At 41.5% G+C, this 23,113-nt stretch overlaps 1 protein-coding gene across 1 annotated transcript in view; it reads right to left on the bottom strand.

The window, feature by feature from the left end:
* LOC128492747 (uncharacterized) overlaps window positions 1-14,593 on the bottom strand; it is a 38,737-nt gene extending 24,144 nt beyond the window's left edge. Inside the window, exons 1-2 of the mRNA XM_053465426.1 lie at window positions 14,419-14,593; window positions 3,261-3,446 (exon numbers count right to left, since the gene is read on the bottom strand). Coding sequence (XP_053321401.1) covers window positions 3,261-3,446; window positions 14,419-14,545 — 313 coding nt within the window. The 5' untranslated portion in view covers window positions 14,546-14,593. The remainder of the gene's footprint in view (window positions 1-3,260; window positions 3,447-14,418) is intronic.
* Between the last annotated feature and the right edge of the window lie 8,520 nt (window positions 14,594-23,113).

Below are 23,113 nucleotides of genomic sequence, written 5' to 3'. Positions count from 1 at the left end.
GCTTGATTTCTGACCACGTTAACCTCTCGGCTCCTGACCCGGCTTGTTTTGACCATTCTCTGCCTGATACCTGGTTCCGACCTCGGCTTGATTCCTGACCTCGTTACTTCTCTGCTCCTGACCTGGACTATCTGACCAATAAGAGACTGGTCCATTTGTATCCTGCATCCTGGTTTCCACACCTTTGCAAACGTAACAGTGGGATATTTTCTGTTAATCAAACTGTTGCTAGTCTGAGGCCAGTGCTAGTTTTGCACTAAGCCTACTGATGTTACTTCGGAAAATAATTTACAAATTTACATTTTTCAGTTTGGTAAATCACAATATGAAAACATTTTTACAGTTGCCAGTTTTTAACATTAGTTTATTAGCATTTAATACATTTGATTTCGAAGGTTTTACATATCAGGACATAATAACAATCATCTGTTCCTTACAACCTCAGATGAACAATAACACATGACATAAAGCCAAAACTGAGAAGCCATGTGTGAAAAACTAAGTACCCCCTTACAGGCCCGGACCGGGACAAAAAATAGGCCCGGGCATTTAAGCCTGAGCAGCCCATATTTATTTATTTATTTATTTATTGTTAAAGCCCACCCGTACCATCTTTGCATTTAATCATTCACACAAATCATTAACACATTCATTAATGCAATCTCATACGCATTCACACTACCCCCTCTCTTCATCTTATCTGCCCCTTCTCACTATGTTCCCCCTTTTCACTATGTAACCCCCTTCCCACTTCTCAATATATACCGCCTCTATCTATCCCCTCTCCCCCTTTCTCACTATCTAACCCCCCTCTGCCCCTTTTCACTGCACCCCCCTCCCTCACCCTACTTACCTTGTTGCCGGAGCAGGCAGCAACTGCGACCGCGCCTGTGGCAGGGCAGGATTGACTTAGGGGCTGATGGAGCTGCAGCTCCAGGCCCCCACCTTAAAATAGGTCCAGTCAGGACTGGACTGACTGGTCCTATATGGCCGCATTAACGCAGAGCCCCTTAAGCCCGCCGCAACTACCCCCTCCTAACTATCTACCCTCTCCCTCTTTGAAGTTCACTTACCTTTCAGGAGTCCTGTGGTGGGGGTGCAAGGCCTCTGCCTCTGTATGGAACAGTATAGAGTGATGGGAGTTATGATGTACTTTTAGAGCATAATTAGATCATGAAAAAGACATTGGAAATGGTACAGCATAACACCCATCACTCTCACACACTTACCAATCCACACGTATACCAATCCACACGTATACCAATCCACACACATATACCAATCCACACATATACACTAATCCACACACACATACCAATCCACATACACCAATCCACACGTATACCAATCCACACGTATACCAATCCACACGTATACACTAATCCACACATATATACCAATCCACACATATATATCAATCCACACACATACACTAATCCACACATATACTAATCCACACATATACCAATCCACACATATACCAATCCACACATATACCAATCCACACATATACCAATCCACACACATACACCAATCCACACATACACCAATCCACACACATATACCAATCCACACACATATACCAATCCACACATATATACCAATCCACACATATACCAATCCACACATATACCAATCCACACATATACACCAATCCATACATGTATACCAATCCACACGTACACACCAATCCACACGTACACACCAATCCACACATATACACCAATCCACACATATACACCAATCCACACATATACACCAATCCACACATATATACCAATCCACACATACACCAAACCACTCTCACTGAATGTTTTCCTACCTTTCCTCTTTTCTCCTTACAGCTCCTTTTCCTCCTCTTCGCTCCTCTTCTTCAGTTCTTCTGTCTTCTCTGTCTTCTTCCGGTTCAGAGGGCGCGGCTTCAGTGTTGTGCGCCGGGATCTGACAACAAACCCCGGCGCACAGCAGCTGTTGCCGCGCGGGTCACAAGGGAGCGGTATCGGAGGTCTTTAACAGACCTCCGGCTCCCTTGAGTGATTTTAAGCCGGGCTGAACCCGGCTTAAAATCACTCAAGGGAACCGGAGGTCTGTTAAAGACCTCCGATACCGCTCCCTTGCGAGCCTGCTCCTCCACCGGCGGACATTACTGTCCGTCTCCGGAGGGGTGCCGGGTGCCGCAAGTTGGCACCCCCTGATGAGCGGCACCCGGTGCGGACCGCCCCCCGTCGCGCCCCCTGGAGTGTGGCGCCCTGCTCTAAGAGGCCGGGAAGCCCCCACCAGGGCCGGCCTTAGGGGTCTGTGGCCGCACAGGGTTTAAATTAAAACATCGGGTTTTTTTTTTCAACTTTATTTAACATCCCGATGTTTTAATTTAAACCCTGTGCGGCCGCAGACCCGTAAGGCCGGCCTTGGTGGGGACTTCCCGGCCTCTTAGAGTGGCGGACCCGGTCGCACTTGCGGCGGGCTTAAGGGGCAGGTGCCCCTTATGCCCTGCGTTAATGCGGCCGTAGGTAGGGTAGGGGCCTGGAGCTGCAGCTCCATCAGCCCCTAAGTCAATGCGGCCCTGCCGTGGCCCGGCCTACCGGGCAAATGCCCGGTGTGCCCGATGGCCAGTCCGGGCCTGCCCCCTTAATGCTTCCATAGGAATTAAGATGCTAAGTAGCAGATGCTGCTAATCAAATGCCCTTAATTAATTCAACAAGTGTGACCACCTCTATAAAATCCAAGGTTTTAGCAGTTTGCTGGTCTGGAGCATTCAGGTGATTATTAACACAATGCCAAGGAGGAAAGACATCAGCGATAGGAAAGGCTTATTAGATGCAAAAACATTCATTGGAAATATCTATGGATGACAACCCCCTCAGGACAAAAAGTAATTACTTTGTAACCAACGTAAGGCAGATGGAGTATTAACCTGACCTTACTGGTCCCAGTGAACACTGGATCTCAGAAAGGATGTTACTATGTCAAGAGAAATGTACAAGGGAAAAAGCATCAGGGACACTTTGCTTTAAGAAATAAAACTTTGGTTAAAACATGGTTTTCATGTTTACAAAAAATACGGTAAACTGCTGCAACTAGCACATGATTTCACAATATAAATACAGTGCTACACTAGTACAAATATCAAATAACAAAACAGAAATGTTACTATACAGTATATATATATATATTTAATATCTGTGAAACCCGCCAATCTGAGCTTGAATTTATAGTCATGCTTATTTGTCAGTTTAGTATAGTAATGCAATGGGACTTACTTTTACACTGCAAGGGACGGCCTTTCCATGCAATCTTTCCTGACACATCGGTACATACATAGTATCCTGAACTTCCTAGTACTCTGTTGAAGCCATGATCACATCTGTATCTAACTTTAGTTTGAACCATGTAAGTTTCAGCAGTGAGGTTTACGTTGGTAAATTCTGCAGGATGTTTGCAATATCCTATTTTAGAAATAAACAAGGAATGTTTCTATTTTTGCATTTGCACAGGATACATCATTACTTTGGTTGAATTCAATTAAACTTCATACCTTTAAAGCTATGCTGTGCTTAAACAATCAATCAAAGGTGAATAGGCTATAGGTGACTCATGGAATTATTTATGGTAAATCTCTTGGTCCCTGAGGCTGATCTGGGTTAGCAATTTTTTTCTATGCAATGAGGACACTTACATCAAATTCAGTACTCATCAGGAAGTAGGTATACCTAGTCTTAACACAGATTTCTGGGGTTTTTAGTCAATTACTCGTCAGAACTCTAATAAGTGTTAATCGTGTCTGAGACTGCCACCATATGGTGATGCCACTATTAATCATTCCATGGTAACAGGGGACATCCCTGATGTCTAAAAACACCTCAAAGGGATTTCTAGTGAGAAGAGTTGAATTGCTTACTTGTGGGTATAATTTAAAGGTATGATCTACATTAAATGAACCATTGAATTGAGTCCCTGGTGTTCTGGCCCAAATACTATGTAGAGCTGAGCGAGTCAGAGGGGACATGTTGTGCGCTCAACAAAACTTATAAGCGGATAAGAAGACTTCTAGCAGATAAAGGACTTTTTCTTCTTTAGTCTCTGGGTCGTCACACATGTCTGTTATCTAAGTGGAATGTTAATGTATATTCCATTTATTAATATACAAGAAACTTAAACTTGTATTTTACATCTCCAGAATAATACAAATTATGTGGTGTTTGAATTACCTGGTAGATTTCAGTGGGGCAGAATAAAATGTAGCAACCCTCCCCCTTGCCCTTAGCCCATGTCCATCTGGTTGTAAGGCTACAGCCTCACACCCTTACATACACATATACATATACACATACACTGCCCTTACACTCTCCTGCTCACACACACATATACACATACACTGCCTTTACACATGCCTGCCCCATATCTACACATACACTGCCCTTATACACACAAACATACACTGGCCTTATAAAAATATATATATATATGCACTTCCCATATGTATGCTTATTTTCCCAACCCTTTTACACATACAATACCCTTACACATACCTGCCCATACACACACATATCCACTGCGTATATATATACACACATATACATACACTGCCCTTACACACATATATGCACTACCCATATACATATTAATACACATTCTTGCCCATGCATACACATACACACTGCTTGTATACACACCTGCCCATACACACATACATACTGGATCACACTTGAACTGTTTCTCCCTATCATCTTCCCCCTTTCTCTCCATCTGTTACCTTTCTCCTCTTCATTTTCTGTCTTCCATTGGCACGGGAGGCCTGTCATTCTAGACTTCTGCTTTGGTGTACCCTAACCACTATGTGCCAGAATATGACGTTTTGTGCTGGCATCAATTGGTGGCGTGTAGTGATTAGGGAGCATGGAAACTGACGTCTGAAGTAACAGACCTCGCACTCCCTTAATATTGGGCCGGTTGGAGGGAGATTGTGATCGTGAGCACCTGCTGCCCAGACCAGCACTCATGATGCCTGGATCCAGTGCACTCCTTGCACCCCCCTTTGTGTGGCCCTGAAGACCAGCACCAGGGGAGAAGGCTCTGGTGTGAAGCCCACAGCCCCTAATGTTGGTGCCCAGAGCAGCCTCACTGCTCACCCCCTATAGATAAACTACTGGTAGATTTAAAAAGTGCTTTTCCACAATTAACAAGAAAAACCTCAAATAGTTATATTTAGAATATTAACATAGCTGGCGGTGAGAAGTTTAACAATAAACAGCATAAAACCCATAGCTTGAAAACAATTTGAAAGAACAAACCACAGCCTAACCACAGGTAAAAGTAAACGATTTTGTAAAGGTTTATCAGACTAGGCGCCCTTAAGAGTTTCCTTTCTCAAAACAAAAAAAAGTGTGCATCAGTCAAGTCATGATACCTTGGTTACCAGGTCCCCTGGGCACTGTCCACCTGCCTTAGCACATCCTTCTGTGCGGCACCTACTGTGACAGAACCCTCCATCACTGGGGCCCCTGGAGAGGCCTGAGAGCCAGCCTCCTCCCTATCGACTATGGGCCCAGGCCTTGTAGAGACTTCTGTGTGTGAATACAGGGGTTCAGTTTTTACTGGTGATGGGAAGTTCGGATCATTAAAGTGAATCGGATCATTTCGACTCGTTCACTGAAATGATCCGATTCATGATCCGAATCTTCGGATCACTCAGTGTGACTCACAGGAGTTACTGTTTTCCAGTAACTCCGTGCAGGCACACTAACGATTGGCCCCGCCCCTTTCATTACTCAATGAATCCTCCCCCCTGCCTACTCCAGTGATGTCAATGAAGGCAGAGAGTCAATCAAAGATTCGGATCTAACAGGGATCCGAATCTTACAGGGATCCAAAGCTTACAGTGATCCGGATCACTGTAAGATCCGGATCACTGTAAGATCCGGATCTTTGAACCACTCTCTGCCTTCATTGGGATTCGAATCAGTCAGATAATATCACCATACTGTTATAAATAAAATAATTAATAATCACTGCCCCCAGGATTTACATTCCCCTTTACCTGCAACTGCACCTTAAGCTAACTTTATTAAATTAATCAAATTAACCCTCACCATTAAATTAACCCTAAACACCCCATCAACCATGACTGCCCCTAAAATTAACCCTTAACACCCCATCAACCATGACTGCCCCTAAAATTAACCCTTAATACCCCATTAAGCATAACTGCCCCCAAATTAACCCTTAACACCCCATTAAGCATAATTGCCCCCAAATTAACCCTAAACACCCCATTAAGCATAACTGCCCCCAAATTAACCCTAAACACCTCATTAAGCATAACTGCCCCTTAATTAACACTAAAGACCCCATTAAGCATAACTGCCCCTAAATTAACCCTAAACACCTGGTTAAGCATAACTGCCCCAAAATTAACACTAAAGACCCCATTAACCATAACTGCCCCTAAATTAACACTAAAGACCCCATCAACCATACCAATTTATTAGGTAATTTATCTGGAGTACATGCAATTAATTTAGGGGCAGTTATGGTTAATGGAGTATTTAGGGTTAATTTCAGGGGCCGTTTTGGTTAATGGGGTCTTTAGGGTTAATTTCAGGGGCCGTTATGGTTAATGGGATCTTTACGGTTAATTTCAGGGGCAGTTATGGTTGATGGGGTACAAGGGTTAATTTTATGCTGATAACTGAGGGTTAATTTAATTAATTTAATAAAGTTAACTGTAGGTGCAGTTATAGGTAAAGGGGGCAAACTCAGGGGAATCTAAATCCTGGGGGCAGTGTGAACATTATTAATGTATTTATTTATAAAAGTATGGTATCAGTAATATTCTCTGAATGATTCGAATCTCTGTAAGATTCGGATCCTTGTAAGATCCTGATCCGGACATCACTAGTTTCTACTGATTTTCCCCATGTTTTACTACTCAGAGTCTCAAAACTGTAACGTCAGCTGGACATCCTGTGGTAGGAAGAAGGCTGATTATCTTTGCATTGTTGATTGTATAAGTGTAAAGTGTTTCCCCTGTTATTGTGTGAGTTATTCCTTGTCTTAAGACCTCCTGTAGGTATGACTAGGTGTCACTGCTGCATACCTAATTATCAATTACACAACAGGTAGCTGTTAATCCTGTGAGAGCTCCTGTTATCTCTGTGTCCTGGCCATTGTCTGTCTCAAGCCAATTATATGCAGAGGCGTATATAGGGTATGGCAGCCATGGCACGTGCCATGGGCGCCATCTCAGGGGGGGCGCCGGTGAGCGGCTTTTAAATGCCGCTCACCGGCATTTTATTTTTTTTTGATGCGGAGGAGAGAGAGGGGCGCCTAGCAACCGCTCGGCGCCCCTCATTCTCCTCCACGACCCCTCTATCCCCGTCCCGGTGCCGGCATTTCATGCAGAGCGCCGCAATATGCCGGCATATTGTGGCGCTCTGCATGAAATGCCGGCACCAGCGAGCGGCTTTTAAACGCTGATGCGGAGGAGAGGGGCGCCTAGCAACCGCTCGGCGCCCCTCGTTCTCCCCCGCATCAAAAAAAAAGAAGAGAGCGTTTAAAAGCCGCTCGCTGGTGCCCGCTGCTTCACTGCTGCTCATATTATGGCGCTCAGCAGTGAAGCAGCGGGCACCAGCGAGCGGTGCAGGAAGACAGAAGTCGCTGGACTTCAAGGTGAGGGGGGGGGTTAGAAAGTGATAAGGGAGGGGGTTAAAAAGTGATGAGGGAGGGGGGTTAAAAAAGTGATGAGAGGGAGTTAAAAAGTGGGGAGGGAGGGAGAGGGGGGGTAGAAAGTGATAGGGGAGGGAGGGGGGATATATAGTGGGTAGGGGGAGGGAGAGGGGTTAGAAAGTGATAAGAGAGGGAGGGAGGGGGTTAGAAAGTGATGAGGGAGGGGGTTAAAAAGTGATGAGGGAGGGGGTTAAAAAGTGATAAGGGAGGGGGTTAAAAAGTGATAAGGGAGGGAGAGGGGGGTAGAAAGTGATAGGGGAGGGAGAGGGTGTAGATATAAGTAAAGAGTGCATTAATGTGTGGATGCATTGAGTGAATGAGAGAGAGCATGAGTTAATATGTGAATGTATTGTCTGAATGAGGGAGAGCATGAGTTAATGTGTGGATGAATTGTCTGAATGAGGGAGAGCATGAGTTAATGTGTTGATGCATTGAGTGAATGAGGGAGAGCATGAGTTAATGTGTGGATGAATTGTCTGAATGAGGGAGAGCATGAGTTAATGTGTGGATGCATTGAGTGAATGAGGGAGTGCATGAGTTAATGTGTGGATGAGTTGTCTGAATTAAAGTGTGAATTAGTGAGTGACTGTAAAAGTGTTTGTGTATCATAGATGTATAATTGTGGAAGGGCAAAGATGGCACTAGCAGGAGGTTTGAGCCTTGGGGACCAAGATGGCACAGGCAGGGTATATATGGGACAAAGATGGCACTGGCCGGACTGTTTGGGGACAAAGTTGACTTGTGCTGGGCTATTTGGGGACAAAGATGGCAAATCTTATGTGTGTTATCTGGATGCTGGCCAGGTTCTATGTGGGCAGTGTGGACGCCAGGGCTGGCTTTGGGGTGTGCAACCTGTGATCTATGCCTGTAATTTAGGGGGTTTTAAATATACCTTTAATGCCGTGTTTTTATGTGAATTCCAATTGATCTTTACCTGCTGCTATGCTATGTTTCCATACATTATTTATGTGTACCTGCAAATACAGGGTTAATATGTCTTATTCAGTTGATCTATACCTGCGATGCTACGTTTCATATATTATTATTGTATACCTGCAAATACAGGACTTGTATGTCTGATTCTGTTTATTTGATATATACCTTCTGTGCTGAGATCACAAGTGAATTTCAATTCATCTGGGTTTGTGTGTTGATCCATACCCGCTATCGGCAGCAGGGACTAATATTTATATATATCATTTATATATATATATATATATATATATATATAAATATAGGATATATATATATCCTGATGAAAGTCTGTAATAAACAAGACTGAAACGTTGACTTGAAAACCGAAGTTGTTTGTGTGGTTATTTGGAAAGTCCCTGGAGTGCCGGTAACTATTTTTGGACTTTATATTATTTATTGCTACAGCTATTTGGCACCGGGCATAAACTTGGCATTTGGAGTGCAATTGTTAATTTTGGACAGGGGCGCAATTTCAGTGCTTGCCATAGGCGCTATTTTCAGTAGATACGCCTCTGATTATATGTCTATCATCATTCCACGTCTATGTCCCCAATGAATGTAATTATTTATGTCTCATGTCATTCTGTCCTTCCCCCGGATATTGTGCTGCAGGATTTGATCTAATTACTTCTGTTCTGACATGGTAATTAGATCATGTGATATTTGTCTTGCCCCTTTTCTTACTTGTGTATATATAGCTCTGTAGTTGGTTTTAATAAAAGAAGTCCTGTTTTCACCTCAACATGAGTGTTGCCTGATGCTTGGGGTGGGCTGCTATGATCCTGTATCGTCCTTTTCAGGACAATAGCCACACTGTGTAGCTAAGCTTCGGATAGCCACAGTGCCAACGCAGCTCCGGTGCAGCAACGTCCCCCCTTCTATCTACAACGCTGGTTCTGCCTGGCGCTGAAGGGGTTAATTGTTGGTGTCCCGGCAGGAGGAAGCAATGTTTGGCGGGAGTACCCATTCGGGGTACAGGTCAGTCCCGTCACACCTACAATGCCAGAAACGCATCTTTTCCTGCCATGCTCAATGTGCATTATCCACCCCTGTGTCCAACCAAAAAAAAAAAAAAAATTACCAGGAAACACAAAAAAAAGAGAAAAAAAGGAAATGGAGAGTAAATTATAAAGTACCTGTTACACTGTAACTCAATGGATATACAGTAGCAAGGAAAAGTAAGTGAACCCTTTGGAATTACTCATTTATCTAAATTACAATAATGGACAAACAATCTACTTAAACTGATAACACACAAATCATTGTATTGTTCTTGTCTATATTGAATAAATAATTCAAACATTTACAGAGTGGGGTGGAAAAAGTATGTGAACCCCTAGGCTAATTCCTGGATTAAGGAATTAGCAAACCTGGACTCACAAAACGAAAAACTGAAACATTGAGTTTGCTTTTCTCAGGAAGCATCTGAGATTTGTGAATCACATTTCACAAAAAAATAAACCTCAGAGGTCCTACAATCAAGAATTGTTGATTTGCATAAAGATGGAAAGGCTTACAACATAATTTCAAAATTTTTATTCATCAGTCCACAGTTAATAAACTCTTTCTAAATGGAGATGATTTAGTACTGCATCTATTGCTGTATTAGTATCTACCACGTCTGATGTGAGGCTGTTCCATTTATCTACAACCTACTCAGTAAAATAAAACTTCCTTACATTACATCTAAACCTCCGATTTAGATGACCAGATTTTTAAAATTAAATCCATGGAATTTTTTTTTAATTGGTAAAAAACATTTTGTAAGCATACTTTCTTCAAACTATATACGCAGTGTATTTGGTATGTGTTTGTGAAGTAATTGTATGATATATACGTTATTTCTCACATTTTGTCCATGAGAAAAAATACTTCTTAGAATCTTTTGGGCAGATTGAGAGTTTCATGGGCCTGATGCCAAGGATTTGGGGCCTTTTCATGCAAATAAATAAAATAGACAGAATCCTCGGCATCGATGTGCACTGGATAAAGAGAACATCAGTGCGAGGCAGATAATATAGGATAGAGTCTTATGTGATGGGTTTGGGGGTACATCAGTACACTAAAAAAAAAGTCAACGGGACTCTGGAAGCCACAATTTAGCGCCACTAATCATTTTTTTAATAAGATATGCAGATTGGAATAGAGTTAATAACACAAAACCTTCACTTTTCCTCTCACTGATTTCCGGGGCTAGAAGGTTTTGTCCTCTGAAGTGACTACAAATTCAGCAGGGCGTTTTATCTCTGGATAAGTAAAAATGTAATAGTTCAATTTATCCCTACAGTAAGTAAAGTGCCAGAAAACAGATGACCAAATACACACAAGGACAGGTTCTGCCACACCGACACCTAAACACACACACACATACACACCAGGACAGGTTCTGCCACACCGACACTAGGGATGCACCAAAATGAATATTCTGGACTGAAACCAAAAATTCTGAATTTCACTTTGCCAAAACCGAAAAAGACCCACCCATCTTTAAAAAAAAACCCAAAACTTTTATTAAAAGTAAAAAAAGCATAAAAATTGGACAAAATATTTCAAAATTAATATATATATATATATATATATATATAATTGTTAACAGCAATCACACTCCTATCATGCCAAGTCAGCCAGTACATGCTGGAATCTGGGCATGCCTGGGCATGATAGGAGTGTGATTGCTGTTAACAATCATATATATTTAATACAGCAATCACACTCCTATCATGTAGAAGCAGCCAATACATGCACTTACAGCCTCCCTGTGCCATACTTACACATGCATGCTATCACACACACACATTCATTAAGATACTAATCATTCACAGATACTCATTCATTCCCTCAATCACGCATACTTCCTCCCCAACCCCCTTACCTGAACTGCAGATCCGTGCAAACAACTTCTCTTGCCCTCCAAGGGAAAGCAGGAATGGAGCGAAGTCATGCGACGTGACGTAAAGTCATGTGACTCCACTGGGTTCCTGCTTCCCATGAGGTAAGTTGCAGGGCCCCTGCGGAAGCGAACATTAATCCTGCCCTGTATCTGGGGACTGTCCCCGGAAACTGGAGACCGTGTGGTCACCTTACTCTAAGGGCACAACGTAGAACCCTAGAGCGACAGCTAAAGGCTTGAAGGAATCACTGGAACAGGTTAACATCTCTGTTCATGAGTGTACCATATTTAAAACATTGAACAATCATGGAGTCCATAGCAGGACACTACAGAGGAAGTTTGGCTGAAGTTTGTCAAAGAGCACCTTGACAATCAATGAAACAAATGTTGAATTGTTCGGGAAGTACATGCAGCACGACATATGGAGTTAAAAGGGCACAGCATACCAACATGAAATCATCATCCCAATGGTAAAGTATGGTAGAGGGAGCATCATGATTTAGAGCTTGTTTGCTGCCTCGGGGCCTAGACAGCACACCATTATCGAGGGGACAATGAATACCCAAGTTTATCAAGTTATCATAGAGGATGATGTCAGGGTGGCTGTCTGCCAGCTGAAGCTTATTAGAAGTTGCATAATGCTGTGGAACAATGACCTTAAAAATCAAAGTAAATCTACTACACAATCTACTACACAAACTAAAATCAACCTTTTGGAGTGGCCGAGTCAGAGCCCAGACCCTAACCCATTAGAGATACTGTGGAATGACCTAAAGAGATCCATTCACACTAGACATCCTATTAATATGGCTGAGCTTAAGCACTTATGAAAGGAAGAATACTCCAAAATTCCTCATGAAATGCTTGTTTGAGGTTATTGCTGCAAAGGTATGGTTCAACCGGTTATTAAATACAAAGGTTCACTTACTTTCTCCACTGAAAATAAACATATGAACGACAACCCCAGGAGGAAATTGTCAATAAATCAATGACAAGAATATAATTTTTTACGCACTGCAGTATTACACACACACAGCAAAAAATGTATCTTTGGAATTTCAGCTTCACAGATTGATATTGTCAACCTGTAAACCCTATACTTTGCCTTTCATAATATTCAATTTATTTTTAATATATTTCACTCAACTGTAATAAAACTTTACATTGTATGTACAATTTTGCACAAAACTGTACAATGTATGTATGGAGTAGTCATTCAACACACACCTGTGGTACTAACCTTTAATGAGTTTAGTGACACATCAGTGTTTCAATCTTGAGATTTCCCATTAAAAGGAAAACAGAAAAAAGATGAAATGTTTTTTTTTTTTTTTTTTAATCTGATACCTTGTGGTTTAGGGTTTTGATCAATCACAAGCTTCTCAGTACAGAAGGACGTGCTCTCTCTCTCTCTCTCTCTCTCTCTAAGGAAATTGATTAAATGGAAAGAGAACATTTGCCGAGGCATAGAGCTGGTTTATGTTACTTGCAATATGAGTCATGACCAGCATAATATTTATCTCTTCTTAAACATCTGTTTTTACCTTGTGTTTTGCAAAGTATACTGGTAAGTAGTTTATAAACCATATTTCAATAGACAATGTATAGTTGTAACGGACAACAGGACAGCCTTCAATACGTTTTACACATTTTAAGTATATTTTACATTTTAATTTCTCCATATAAAAAGTTCATAAGGTGACCGGGAAACCCACTTGCACTCTTTTCCCAATAGAAGGGAAAACTGTTTTGAATCGACTAAAGCAATTTGGGAAACATACAGGTTGTGGTTAGTAACATTTAAATACTTAAAGGGATTTAACAAAGTACAGGAGGGAAATTAATTTTATAGGAGACATGTTAGAACAAGAGGCCATACTCCGACTAGAGGGTCGGAGGTTTAGATGTAATGTTAGGAAGTTTTATTTTACTGAGTAGGTTGTAGATAAATGGAACAGCCTCACATCAGACGTGGTAGATATTAATACAGCAAACAAATTTAAATGTGCTTGGGAGCATAAAGCTATCCTAAATCTACGACAAGACCAAGGACTGATTAAGGTCTGAGTCTCTACATCAGGTAAAATGAGCAGATTAGATGGGTCAAATGGTTCTTATCTGACATCAAATTTCATATTTCTATAAAATAAATGAAAACAAGCTGGGGCATCATAAGTATTGCGATAAAATGTTGCCAGGTATATAGGGTCAGTTCACTACACAATAAATGCATTGTAGGTGAGCTGAGATGAAAACCAATCTCACCTAATTATATTATATGTGCTATAATAACTATGCATAAAAGATCCTGTGTATATAATGGTTCATCAGTTTTAAAATACCCTTAATAATTCATTCCAGTCCACAATGGGTTATTAATAGGATATATCTTATCATATTACTGTGTTTTCTGGACCTATTGTAAAAAAAATCCCCAATGTTTAAAAAAGTGGAAATAACTATCCAATCAGTGAGAGGAGGCAAGAGAGTTAGTGGTGGAAGTATATTCAATACAATAGATTGTATTTAGATGCAAACCTTGTAAAAAAAATATATACATTATATAGGCTGCATATACTTATACATCAATTTTCCATGATAAAAATAAACTTTGTTTTAGCAACAGAGGTACTAACGTGGTGCTTTGTCACAACCTCTGTGCACAGAGTTGTTGTCTAAGGGTAAAATTGACAGGTACATCCATAATAGTTACAATTCAAGTGATCCTGTCCTTAAATTCTGGCTGCCAACCGGTGAAGTTCCTTTATATTAGCATCTGAAGATCTATCTCTTGGGTACTGAATAGACCAGATGCATTATACACTTACCTTTCTTGGGTTCAGATGTGGCAATTAATGAAGCTGTCAGTACAACTAAGATCAGTAGACAATTCATTTTAGAAAGCTGTATTTCACTTTTGGATCCGTATATTCTTATCCAAGAGTAGCTGAACATTCACTAAGCCATTGGGACAAATGACTTTCTGATCATGTCCCTGCCTATAGTATATAAGGCACAAAAAACTACCCAATGCGCAGGTACTATTTTTGCCTTTTTTTTGCCAGGAAATCACACTGTGAGATGTGACTACATACCCTATATGATAGGAAGTGGTTAGAGTAAGAGACAGTGTGATACTCCTTTTCCAGTGAGATAGTTTCAGAAACCCGAGTACTGGAGTCAGTGGTATTTAAAGAACAAATGATACTAGGTCCAGAATACATCTATTTTTTTATTGTAATCAGCTTAAAGAACTGGATGTAAACTTTACAGAGTACTTATCAGAGATATAATTAGGGAATATTCTACAGTTGATGATGTATATATTGGGTATTTACATATGTGCCATGAAAGAAGCACCAACAGTAACATTTGATGATACACAAACTGTACAATTTCTACTGCCCATCACTACATTATTTTTACAGCAGTCATTGTTGCCAATTTGTAATGTACTTGGAGAATTAGAACATATCCTTTATATTCTTTCAATAAAGAAAGGAATGTGCAAAGTGGGAAAAGTAATGCAATAGCCACATGGGTAGATTATACCTCCCGATTTCTTCCGTTTTATGACTTTGACAAGGTAGTAACAAACATGGGATATGAAAGACTGTAGCATAAATAATTTATGCACTGTTTTGAAGAATGAATCCTTAGAGTATCTTGTAAACTAATAACATTTACTATAAGTATTAGTATGTTGAGAGCTGACAATGTACTGTATATAGTAATCTTGCTCTATAATGAAAATAAAAGTTTGGAAGTATTAGTTTGACAATTATAATATTGTAAGTAAAAATACAGCAAAATACCTGAAAACATATGTTTCAGATTTGGGATCTTTACAGTATGTACAAAATAGAAAGCATGATTAGTGAATTGCATGAATATTTCAAATTTAGCCTTCACAAACAAATATATCTTATTAACCTTGATGATAAATGAATATAGCTGTCACAAACTCTATACTCACATTGTTATTTATAGATGAATACATATATTTTTAAAATAAATAATAATATATCCAAAAAACTGTTAATAGATACACTAATTTATATACCAGAATTGATTTTTAATTTATTTTATATTGTAATAATATTTTAGAAAATATAAACATATCTATCTGTGTATATGTTTCCAGTTTATACATGGTTAATAAACTAGAAACTTCAACAAAATAATACAGAAAAACATCAATTAATAATCTTGATAATAATCTTGCATAGGAATAAAACATCATGTAGTTTGTGCTCCTATTGAAATATTGCAATATCTATTCTAGAAGATTTAAAAAGCACACGTGTCAAAGTTTGACAAAATACAGATTGCCAACTTTCAGAAAGGGTTAGGGTGCAAATTTAAGAATGTGTACCTACCCCTAATATATGTATGTATATATTAAATTTGCACCCTAACCCTGAAACTTCTGAAAGTTGGCAATCTGTATTTTTTCTAAGTTATATATATATATATATATAGTATGAAAAAATGCTACAAAGTAAGAATAGTTTAATAGTTTTTTATAACCTTTCTTTTCCACCATGCATACATACTAACATGCAAAAAACACTCTAACACCCCTCATTCTCACACTATACACATACACATGCTAACACCAAATACTGAGATATAGAATATACAGCATGTGTTCTAGCATATTTAGTTATTGTACTTGTATGGATCCAAATATCACTGGCACAGGAAGCAGAAGAGATGTTACAATGGAAAAATAACTGACTTTTAAAAAGGGAGAAGCCAAATAGAACTGTAGTGGAACTTCAAACAAGAAACTGAAACTAGATGCAAAGAAATAGTTTTAAAATCGTTGCTAACATGTAGAAAAGATAACCATAAAGGTGATGCCCCACTTAGACATTAAGTTAAACATCACAGTCCCCAGTAGTGTTAATCAAAGAAACCTTGGTAGCTCTGTTTTATTATTGTCTCACGTTTAATACAAACACAGAAACCTTTAAGAAGCTGTTTCAGTTTATAGCACAGTAACCTATAGTGCTCCAAACAAAAAAAATGAATGAGACAAATATTTACATGATTAAAGAATTATTCCTGTGGTGGGTTTGGGCAGGTAACATAAGTAAGAATGATGTTTCTAATGTCGCATTTAATCACAGGCGTTACGTTCAGCCAAGTATATGGAACAGCATTCATTATTTGTTTTCAGGGGACTATTAAATTATAACTGAAGTGTGTGTTACATATTTGTTACATAGTTCATAAGGTTGAAAAAAGACCTAAGTCCACCAAGTTCAACCCTTCTACCTAACCTTCCTATTTTTGTTCCAAAAGAAGGCAAAAAACCCTAATTAAGCTATTTCGAATTCTGCAATCAGGGGAAAAAAAATCCTTCTTGGCTCCAAGAGGCAAATGGATTTCTCCTTGGATGAAGAAGCTCTAAAATGTTAAAGTTATTCTATTTATAGCCCTGTATATCATGCCTTTCTAAAAAAATATCCAGACCCCTTTTGAAGGCATCTAATGTATTTGATAACACCACCTCCCTTGGCAGTGAATTCCATACCTTTATTGTATTTACTGTAAAGAACCCCTTCCTTTGTCGTCTATGAAACCTGCACTCTCAGAGGGTGTGTTACCTTGTGAAGTCACCTTGTTGCTTTGCATGTGATCTTCTCATGCAGTGAACACAGTTCTGCTCCCTCTAAAGGAAACTTTCATTAGTACACTAACATTTCATTTAACTTTAATATAGACCTATCTCCTCAAATAAGGTGTAAACACTTTAGTCACCAGTCCTTACATCCTTATATTATTGTGCTTTGGTTATTTTGTGTCTTCAATTATCTAGTAGTTTCCACTGATGTTTTAATACTAAAAATCAATTTTCTTTTTTGTCCAAATAGACAATGAGTCAAGGAGCAGGAAGGCAAAGGGGCAGAGTGGCCACCAGGGCTGGCCCTGCTATGGAGCAGAGTGAGGCAATTGCCCCAGGCGGCACATTTGAAGAGGGCCCCAAGCGCCGTCTTTTTTTTAAGCGGAGGAGAGGGAGGGGCGCCGAGTGGTCTTCGCTTATCAAGTTGTCAGTAACCGCTCGGCGCCCCTCTCTCTCCTCTGTGAGCCCTCTAGCTCGGTTTCGGTGCCGGCTTGTAATGCTGAGCGCTGGAATATGACGCACCGCAGCAGAGCAGGGAAACTCTCGCCGCAGGACTGCTGGAAGGTAAGTGAAGTACAGAGGGGGGGGAGATAGGGTAGATAATAGGGAGGGAGGGGTTAGATAATAGGGAGGGAGGGGTTAGATAATAGGGAGGGGGTAGATAATGAGAAGGTAGGGAGAGGAAGAGTACATAATGAGAAGGTAGGGAGAGGAAGGGTACATAATGAGAAGGTAGGGAGAGGAAGGATAGATAATGAGAACAGGAGCAGAGTGGGGGCAATTGTCCCAGGTGGCACTTTTGAAGAGTCTGCACTTTGCCGCCCCAAGAAATGCTTTAGGACGCTGCAGCCAGCAGCAAGCTATTAATAGCTTTTCTGCGGACGAATGCACGCTGCACAGAGCGTCTTCTAGAGGTCAGCTCTCGCATGGCAGCATGCGTTTCCCAGAGAGTGCGGTGACGTCAGGCATCGCGTCAGCACTCACGCACCAGGGGGGCAGCATTTCACACTTTGCCCCAGGCAGCACAATGTCTTGGGCCGGCCCTGGTGGCTACTGCCTCAAGGTGCATTGGCAAGGTAAAACCATACCATAAGAGCAAAGGTGAGTCAGGGAAGCCTTAAGCAGCCCTAAAGGGTGGAGTCTCTTGCATTCAATAGGCTGCGGATAATGGGAGTTGAGGTCTGCAGGTGCTGTACCAGTTGCGATTAATAACATCAGCAACTACACAGTGTCACGGACTGGGTCCAAGCAGATGACTTAAAGGACCCAGCGCGCCCAAAGATTGTGTGCAGGAGTCACAATGCAGTAGTGGAGTTGGACAGGGCCTGGTTGCAGGGTGACCACACTCACCCAGGTGATGAGCACCTAGGGTTGTGCAGCCAAACACCAGCGCCCTGATATGGCAGTGGATGAAGACCAGAACAAAGCGAAATCTTGTAGGCACCCTGGAGCAGGCATGAAACATATCACTAGAATACGTGCAGGATGCTGCAGGCAGGGAGTATGGAAGCTAAGCAAAGGGTATAGCAGAAACATAACAAGCAAGGGACAGGGAGACCAGGCACGAAACATAACCAGACAAGACATACATGTTACAGGGCACTACAGTGAACCAGACAAGGAATAAACATTACTAGACAAGATATACATGATACAGGGCACAACAAAGGACAGGGAAGAAGGCAAGGAACACAGGGGAAGGAGTGAGGAGCCGGAACCCTCGGACGCTTCTCCTTTAAGCAAGGATAGGACATATTAACTGGGACATGGGGAGAGGAGAGAGGAACCGGAATCCTCAGATGATTCAAGGAAGAAGGGCAAAGGTACATAAGATACAAACAAACATGAATACAGAAACTAGCCTAAGACTGATTGATAACTATTGGAGATTCCGTCACATGATATGGCCATAGTATGCTTAGCCCACCACTACGCCAAAGTACTCCAATGACGGTGGGTCCTAACGCTAATCCCTGCTGACAGTAGTACGAAACAAACCAAACATGTAAACCAAACACACAGCACTGAGACATACCTAAGGCTGAGACAAACAGAACACACAGGTGGGGCACACCTCATCAAGGAAACAGAGCTGAAGCAAAGAGCTGAAGCAGAAGCAAGGAATGGAAGATCAGAACAAAGCAAAAGGAAATCCAGGAATGGATCGAAGCAAAACAGGGAAACTAAAGCAAGACAGATATGCAGCCTGGGCAGAACGTGACAGTATCCCCCTCCGAATGAGCGGCCTCCGGACGCGAACAGAAACATCAATAGAAGGAAGGCCCGCTCTCAGACAGAAGAACGGAGGAAACAAGTCAACCCAGGAACCAGCATACGGAGTCTGAAACACGTAGGAGTCCTTCGATGACCGGAACTGCCGCTAGTAGATCAATCTCCTCCAAAAACAGGAATCAGAATGTCTGAACAGGAATGAGGAAGTTGTCTCTAGCTGACTTTTAGGTCCAGACGAAGGCAAGGCAGATAAGCCACTTGACAGGGCAGACACGGCAGGTAACCCACTTGCTGGGCAGACACGACAGGTAACCCACTTGCTGGGCAGACACGTCAGGTAACCCACTTGCTGGGCAGACACGACAGGTAACCCACTTGCTGGGCAGACACGACAGGTAACCCACTTGCTGGGCAGACGACAGGTAACCCACTTGCTGGACAGACGACAGGTTGCCCACTTGCAGGGTACTCGACCAGGGTAGCCCGGATGTAGGCACTCATCCTGGGAGTCCACTAGTGGGGCGCTGGCCGCAACTCAGGAAACCCTCTTTCAGGGTACACGGCAGGTTGCCCACTTGGAGAATACTCAACCAGGGTAGCCCGGATGCAGGCACTCATCCTGGGAGTCCACAGTGGGGCGCTGGCCGCAACTCAGGAAACCCTCTTTCAGGGTACACGGCAGGTTGCCCACTTGGAGAATACTCAACCAGGGTAGCCCGGATGCAGGCACTCATACTGGGAGTCCATAGTGGGGTGCTGGCCGCAAATCAGGAACATGGCAGGTTGCCCACCGGAAAGGGCACGCTCGGTACGGAGGCCCACTGGAAGGGCTGACAGGTACGGAGGCCCACTGGAAGGGCAGACGGGTACGGAGGCCCACTGGAAGGGCAGACGGGTACGGAGGCCCACTGGAAGGGCAGACGGGTGCAAACTCCACTCCGCGAACTCCTGGCCGTTTACCTGCAGCCATGTGTCACAGACTGGGTGCTTTCAGTCATCTGCTTGGACCCAGTCCGTGACACACAGCATCCACATATTCCCAAACATTGCCAACAAACCACATATCTGTGCCACTCCATTTCACATGTCAGGACCATAACTTCCATGGAACACTAGGGGCAGCTGCCCCAAGCGCCACGAGATGGGAGGGGCACTTGAGGAAGAGGCAATGCCCCTATCCCAAGGAGGTTTATCTCCTTGAACATAAAAACATGTATACAGTAACGTACTAAAGAACGGTAGGAACGGTATTTGGGGATACAACACTGCTTCTTTCAGTCCTTAGTTCTCATAGGTATAGTTAGGGAAGACTGAATTCAAAAGGAAGTTGCATATTATGTTTCAATAATATCTCAATAAACACAGAACATATAGCCATTTTGTATTGCTTAACTATTGTTTAATTTAAAAAATTAAACTAACCCCAGACCTCTTTGCACCATTTTACAAGCAACATTGTTAAAACCTTTGAATATCTACTTTTTATTTTAAAATATATTAGATATAAAAGTATAAAAATGTAGTTGTATGCATGTAAAAGAAAGATTTAGACAAAAGGTTGAAGTTTGTCTAAATAACAAAGATTCAACTTATCTCTACACATTTTAATAAAGTACTAACATTTTCCACATTTCTCAGTCAAATCTATCTGACATGTTTTGACATACATTACAATATCTAGTACCTGAGAAGGATTTCTTGTACTGCTTAACTCATTTTTTCTATTTTTACACTTAAGGACTGAAGGGTTTTTAGCACTTTTGCTATCTTGTTTTCAATCATAACTTCCTCCCCTGATTCAGTTTAACCATGTAAAAGATATATTGTTTTGTCAGGCCAAGTAGGTCTTTCTTTGGTGTGTATATATATATATATATATATATATATATATATATCTTTACATAAGTTATGGTGGGTAAAGGTGGAGAAAACCCTTCCACTTAAAATTAAGGGGGTAGTAGAAGCATTATTAAACACTCATCTACAGACACCAGACAAGCCAGAAGGCTTGTTTTTCCCTCAGAAATGTCATGGTGCTGCCACAACCACAAGGGATTCTGGGTAGGCGCATGCCAACAAGGTCAACAATAATCACTTTTTGCCTCTATATCCACTTTATACATGGATCCCTTGAAAGTAATTGCCCGCTGTACAAGACAGCCTTTAGACAAAACTTGGGTAAGTGAACAGTGAACTCATTGTCATATTCCTTCCCTTTCTAAATGGCCCACTGCAACCACAAAACGGTAACATAGAAGTTTAGAACTTTTACACAAACACACACACCAGGAGCTAACAGCAATCACACTCCTATCATGTCCAGGGATACCCAGATTCCAGCATGTACTTGTTGCCTGGGTATGATAGGAGTGTGATTGCTGTTAACAAGTATATATATATATATATATATATATATTTATATAGTTATTGATTTTTTTTGTCCAATTTTGGTGTGTTTTAATAAAAGTGTGGTTATTTTTATTTTATTTTAAAGGTGGGGGGTCATTTTCGGTTTCCGCCAAGTGAATCCTGAATTTTCGGTTTCGGTCCAGAATTTTCATTTTGTTGCATCCCAAGTGTCAGTGTTGCAGAGTCTGTCCTGATTGTGTGTGTTTGGGTGTTGGTGTGGCAGAGCCTGTCCTGGTGTGTGTGTTTGTGTATCAGTGTGGCAGAGCCTGTCCTGGTGTGTGTGGGTTTGGGTGTCGGTGTGGAATAGCCTGTCCTGGTGTGTGTATTTGTGTGTCGTCGTAGCAGATTCTGTCCTGGTGTGTGTGTTTGCGTGTCGGTGTGGCAGAGCCAGTCCTGGTGTGTGGGTTTGGTTGTCGGTGTGCCAGAGCCTGTCCTGGTTTGTGTCATCTGTTTTCCTGACACTTTACTTTAATTTTTACTTATTCAGAGATGAAACACCCTCCTGAATTTGTAGTCACTTCAGAGGACAAAACTTTCTAGGCCAAGAAACCAGTGAGAGGAAAAGTAAAGATTTTGTCTTATTTACTCTATTTCAATGTCCATACTTTATTGAAAAGGATTAGTGGCACTAAATTGTGGCCTGATTACTTTTTAGTGACCTGATTACTCCCAATCCCATCACATAAGATTCTATCCTATAATATCTGCCTCACACTGATGTACAGTGGGGCAAAAAAGTGTTTAGTCAGCCACCAATTGTGCAAGTTCTTCCACTTACAAAGATGAGAGAGGCCTGTAATTTTCACCATAGGTACACTTCAAATATGAGAGACAGAATGAGACAACAAAGTCCATAAATCATATTATCTGATTTTTAAAGAATTTATTTGCAAATTATGGTGGAAAATAAGTATTTGGTCAATAACAAAAGTTCATATCAATACTTTGTTATATACCCTTTGAGGGCAATGCCAGAGGTCAAACATTTTCTGTAAGTCTTCACAAGGTTTTCACACACTGTTGCTGGTATTTTGGACCATTCCTCCATGCAGATCTCCTCTAGAGATCTCCTTGGGGCTGTCGCTGGGCAACACGGACTTTCAACTCCCTCCAAAGGTTTTCTATGGGGTTGAGATCTGGAGACTGGCTAGGCCACTCCAGGACCTTGAAATGCTTCTTACGAAGCCACTCCTTCATTGCCTGGGCGGTGTGTTTGGGATCATTGTCATGCTAAAAGACCCAGCCACGTT

The sequence above is a fragment of the Spea bombifrons genome, chromosome 4, assembly GCF_027358695.1.
Source record: "Spea bombifrons isolate aSpeBom1 chromosome 4, aSpeBom1.2.pri, whole genome shotgun sequence".
NCBI classification, from domain to species: Eukaryota; Metazoa; Chordata; class Amphibia; order Anura; family Pelobatidae; genus Spea; species Spea bombifrons.
The sequence above is the reverse complement of the archived record's forward strand: the minus strand, read 5'-3'. Positions and strand labels throughout refer to the sequence as shown.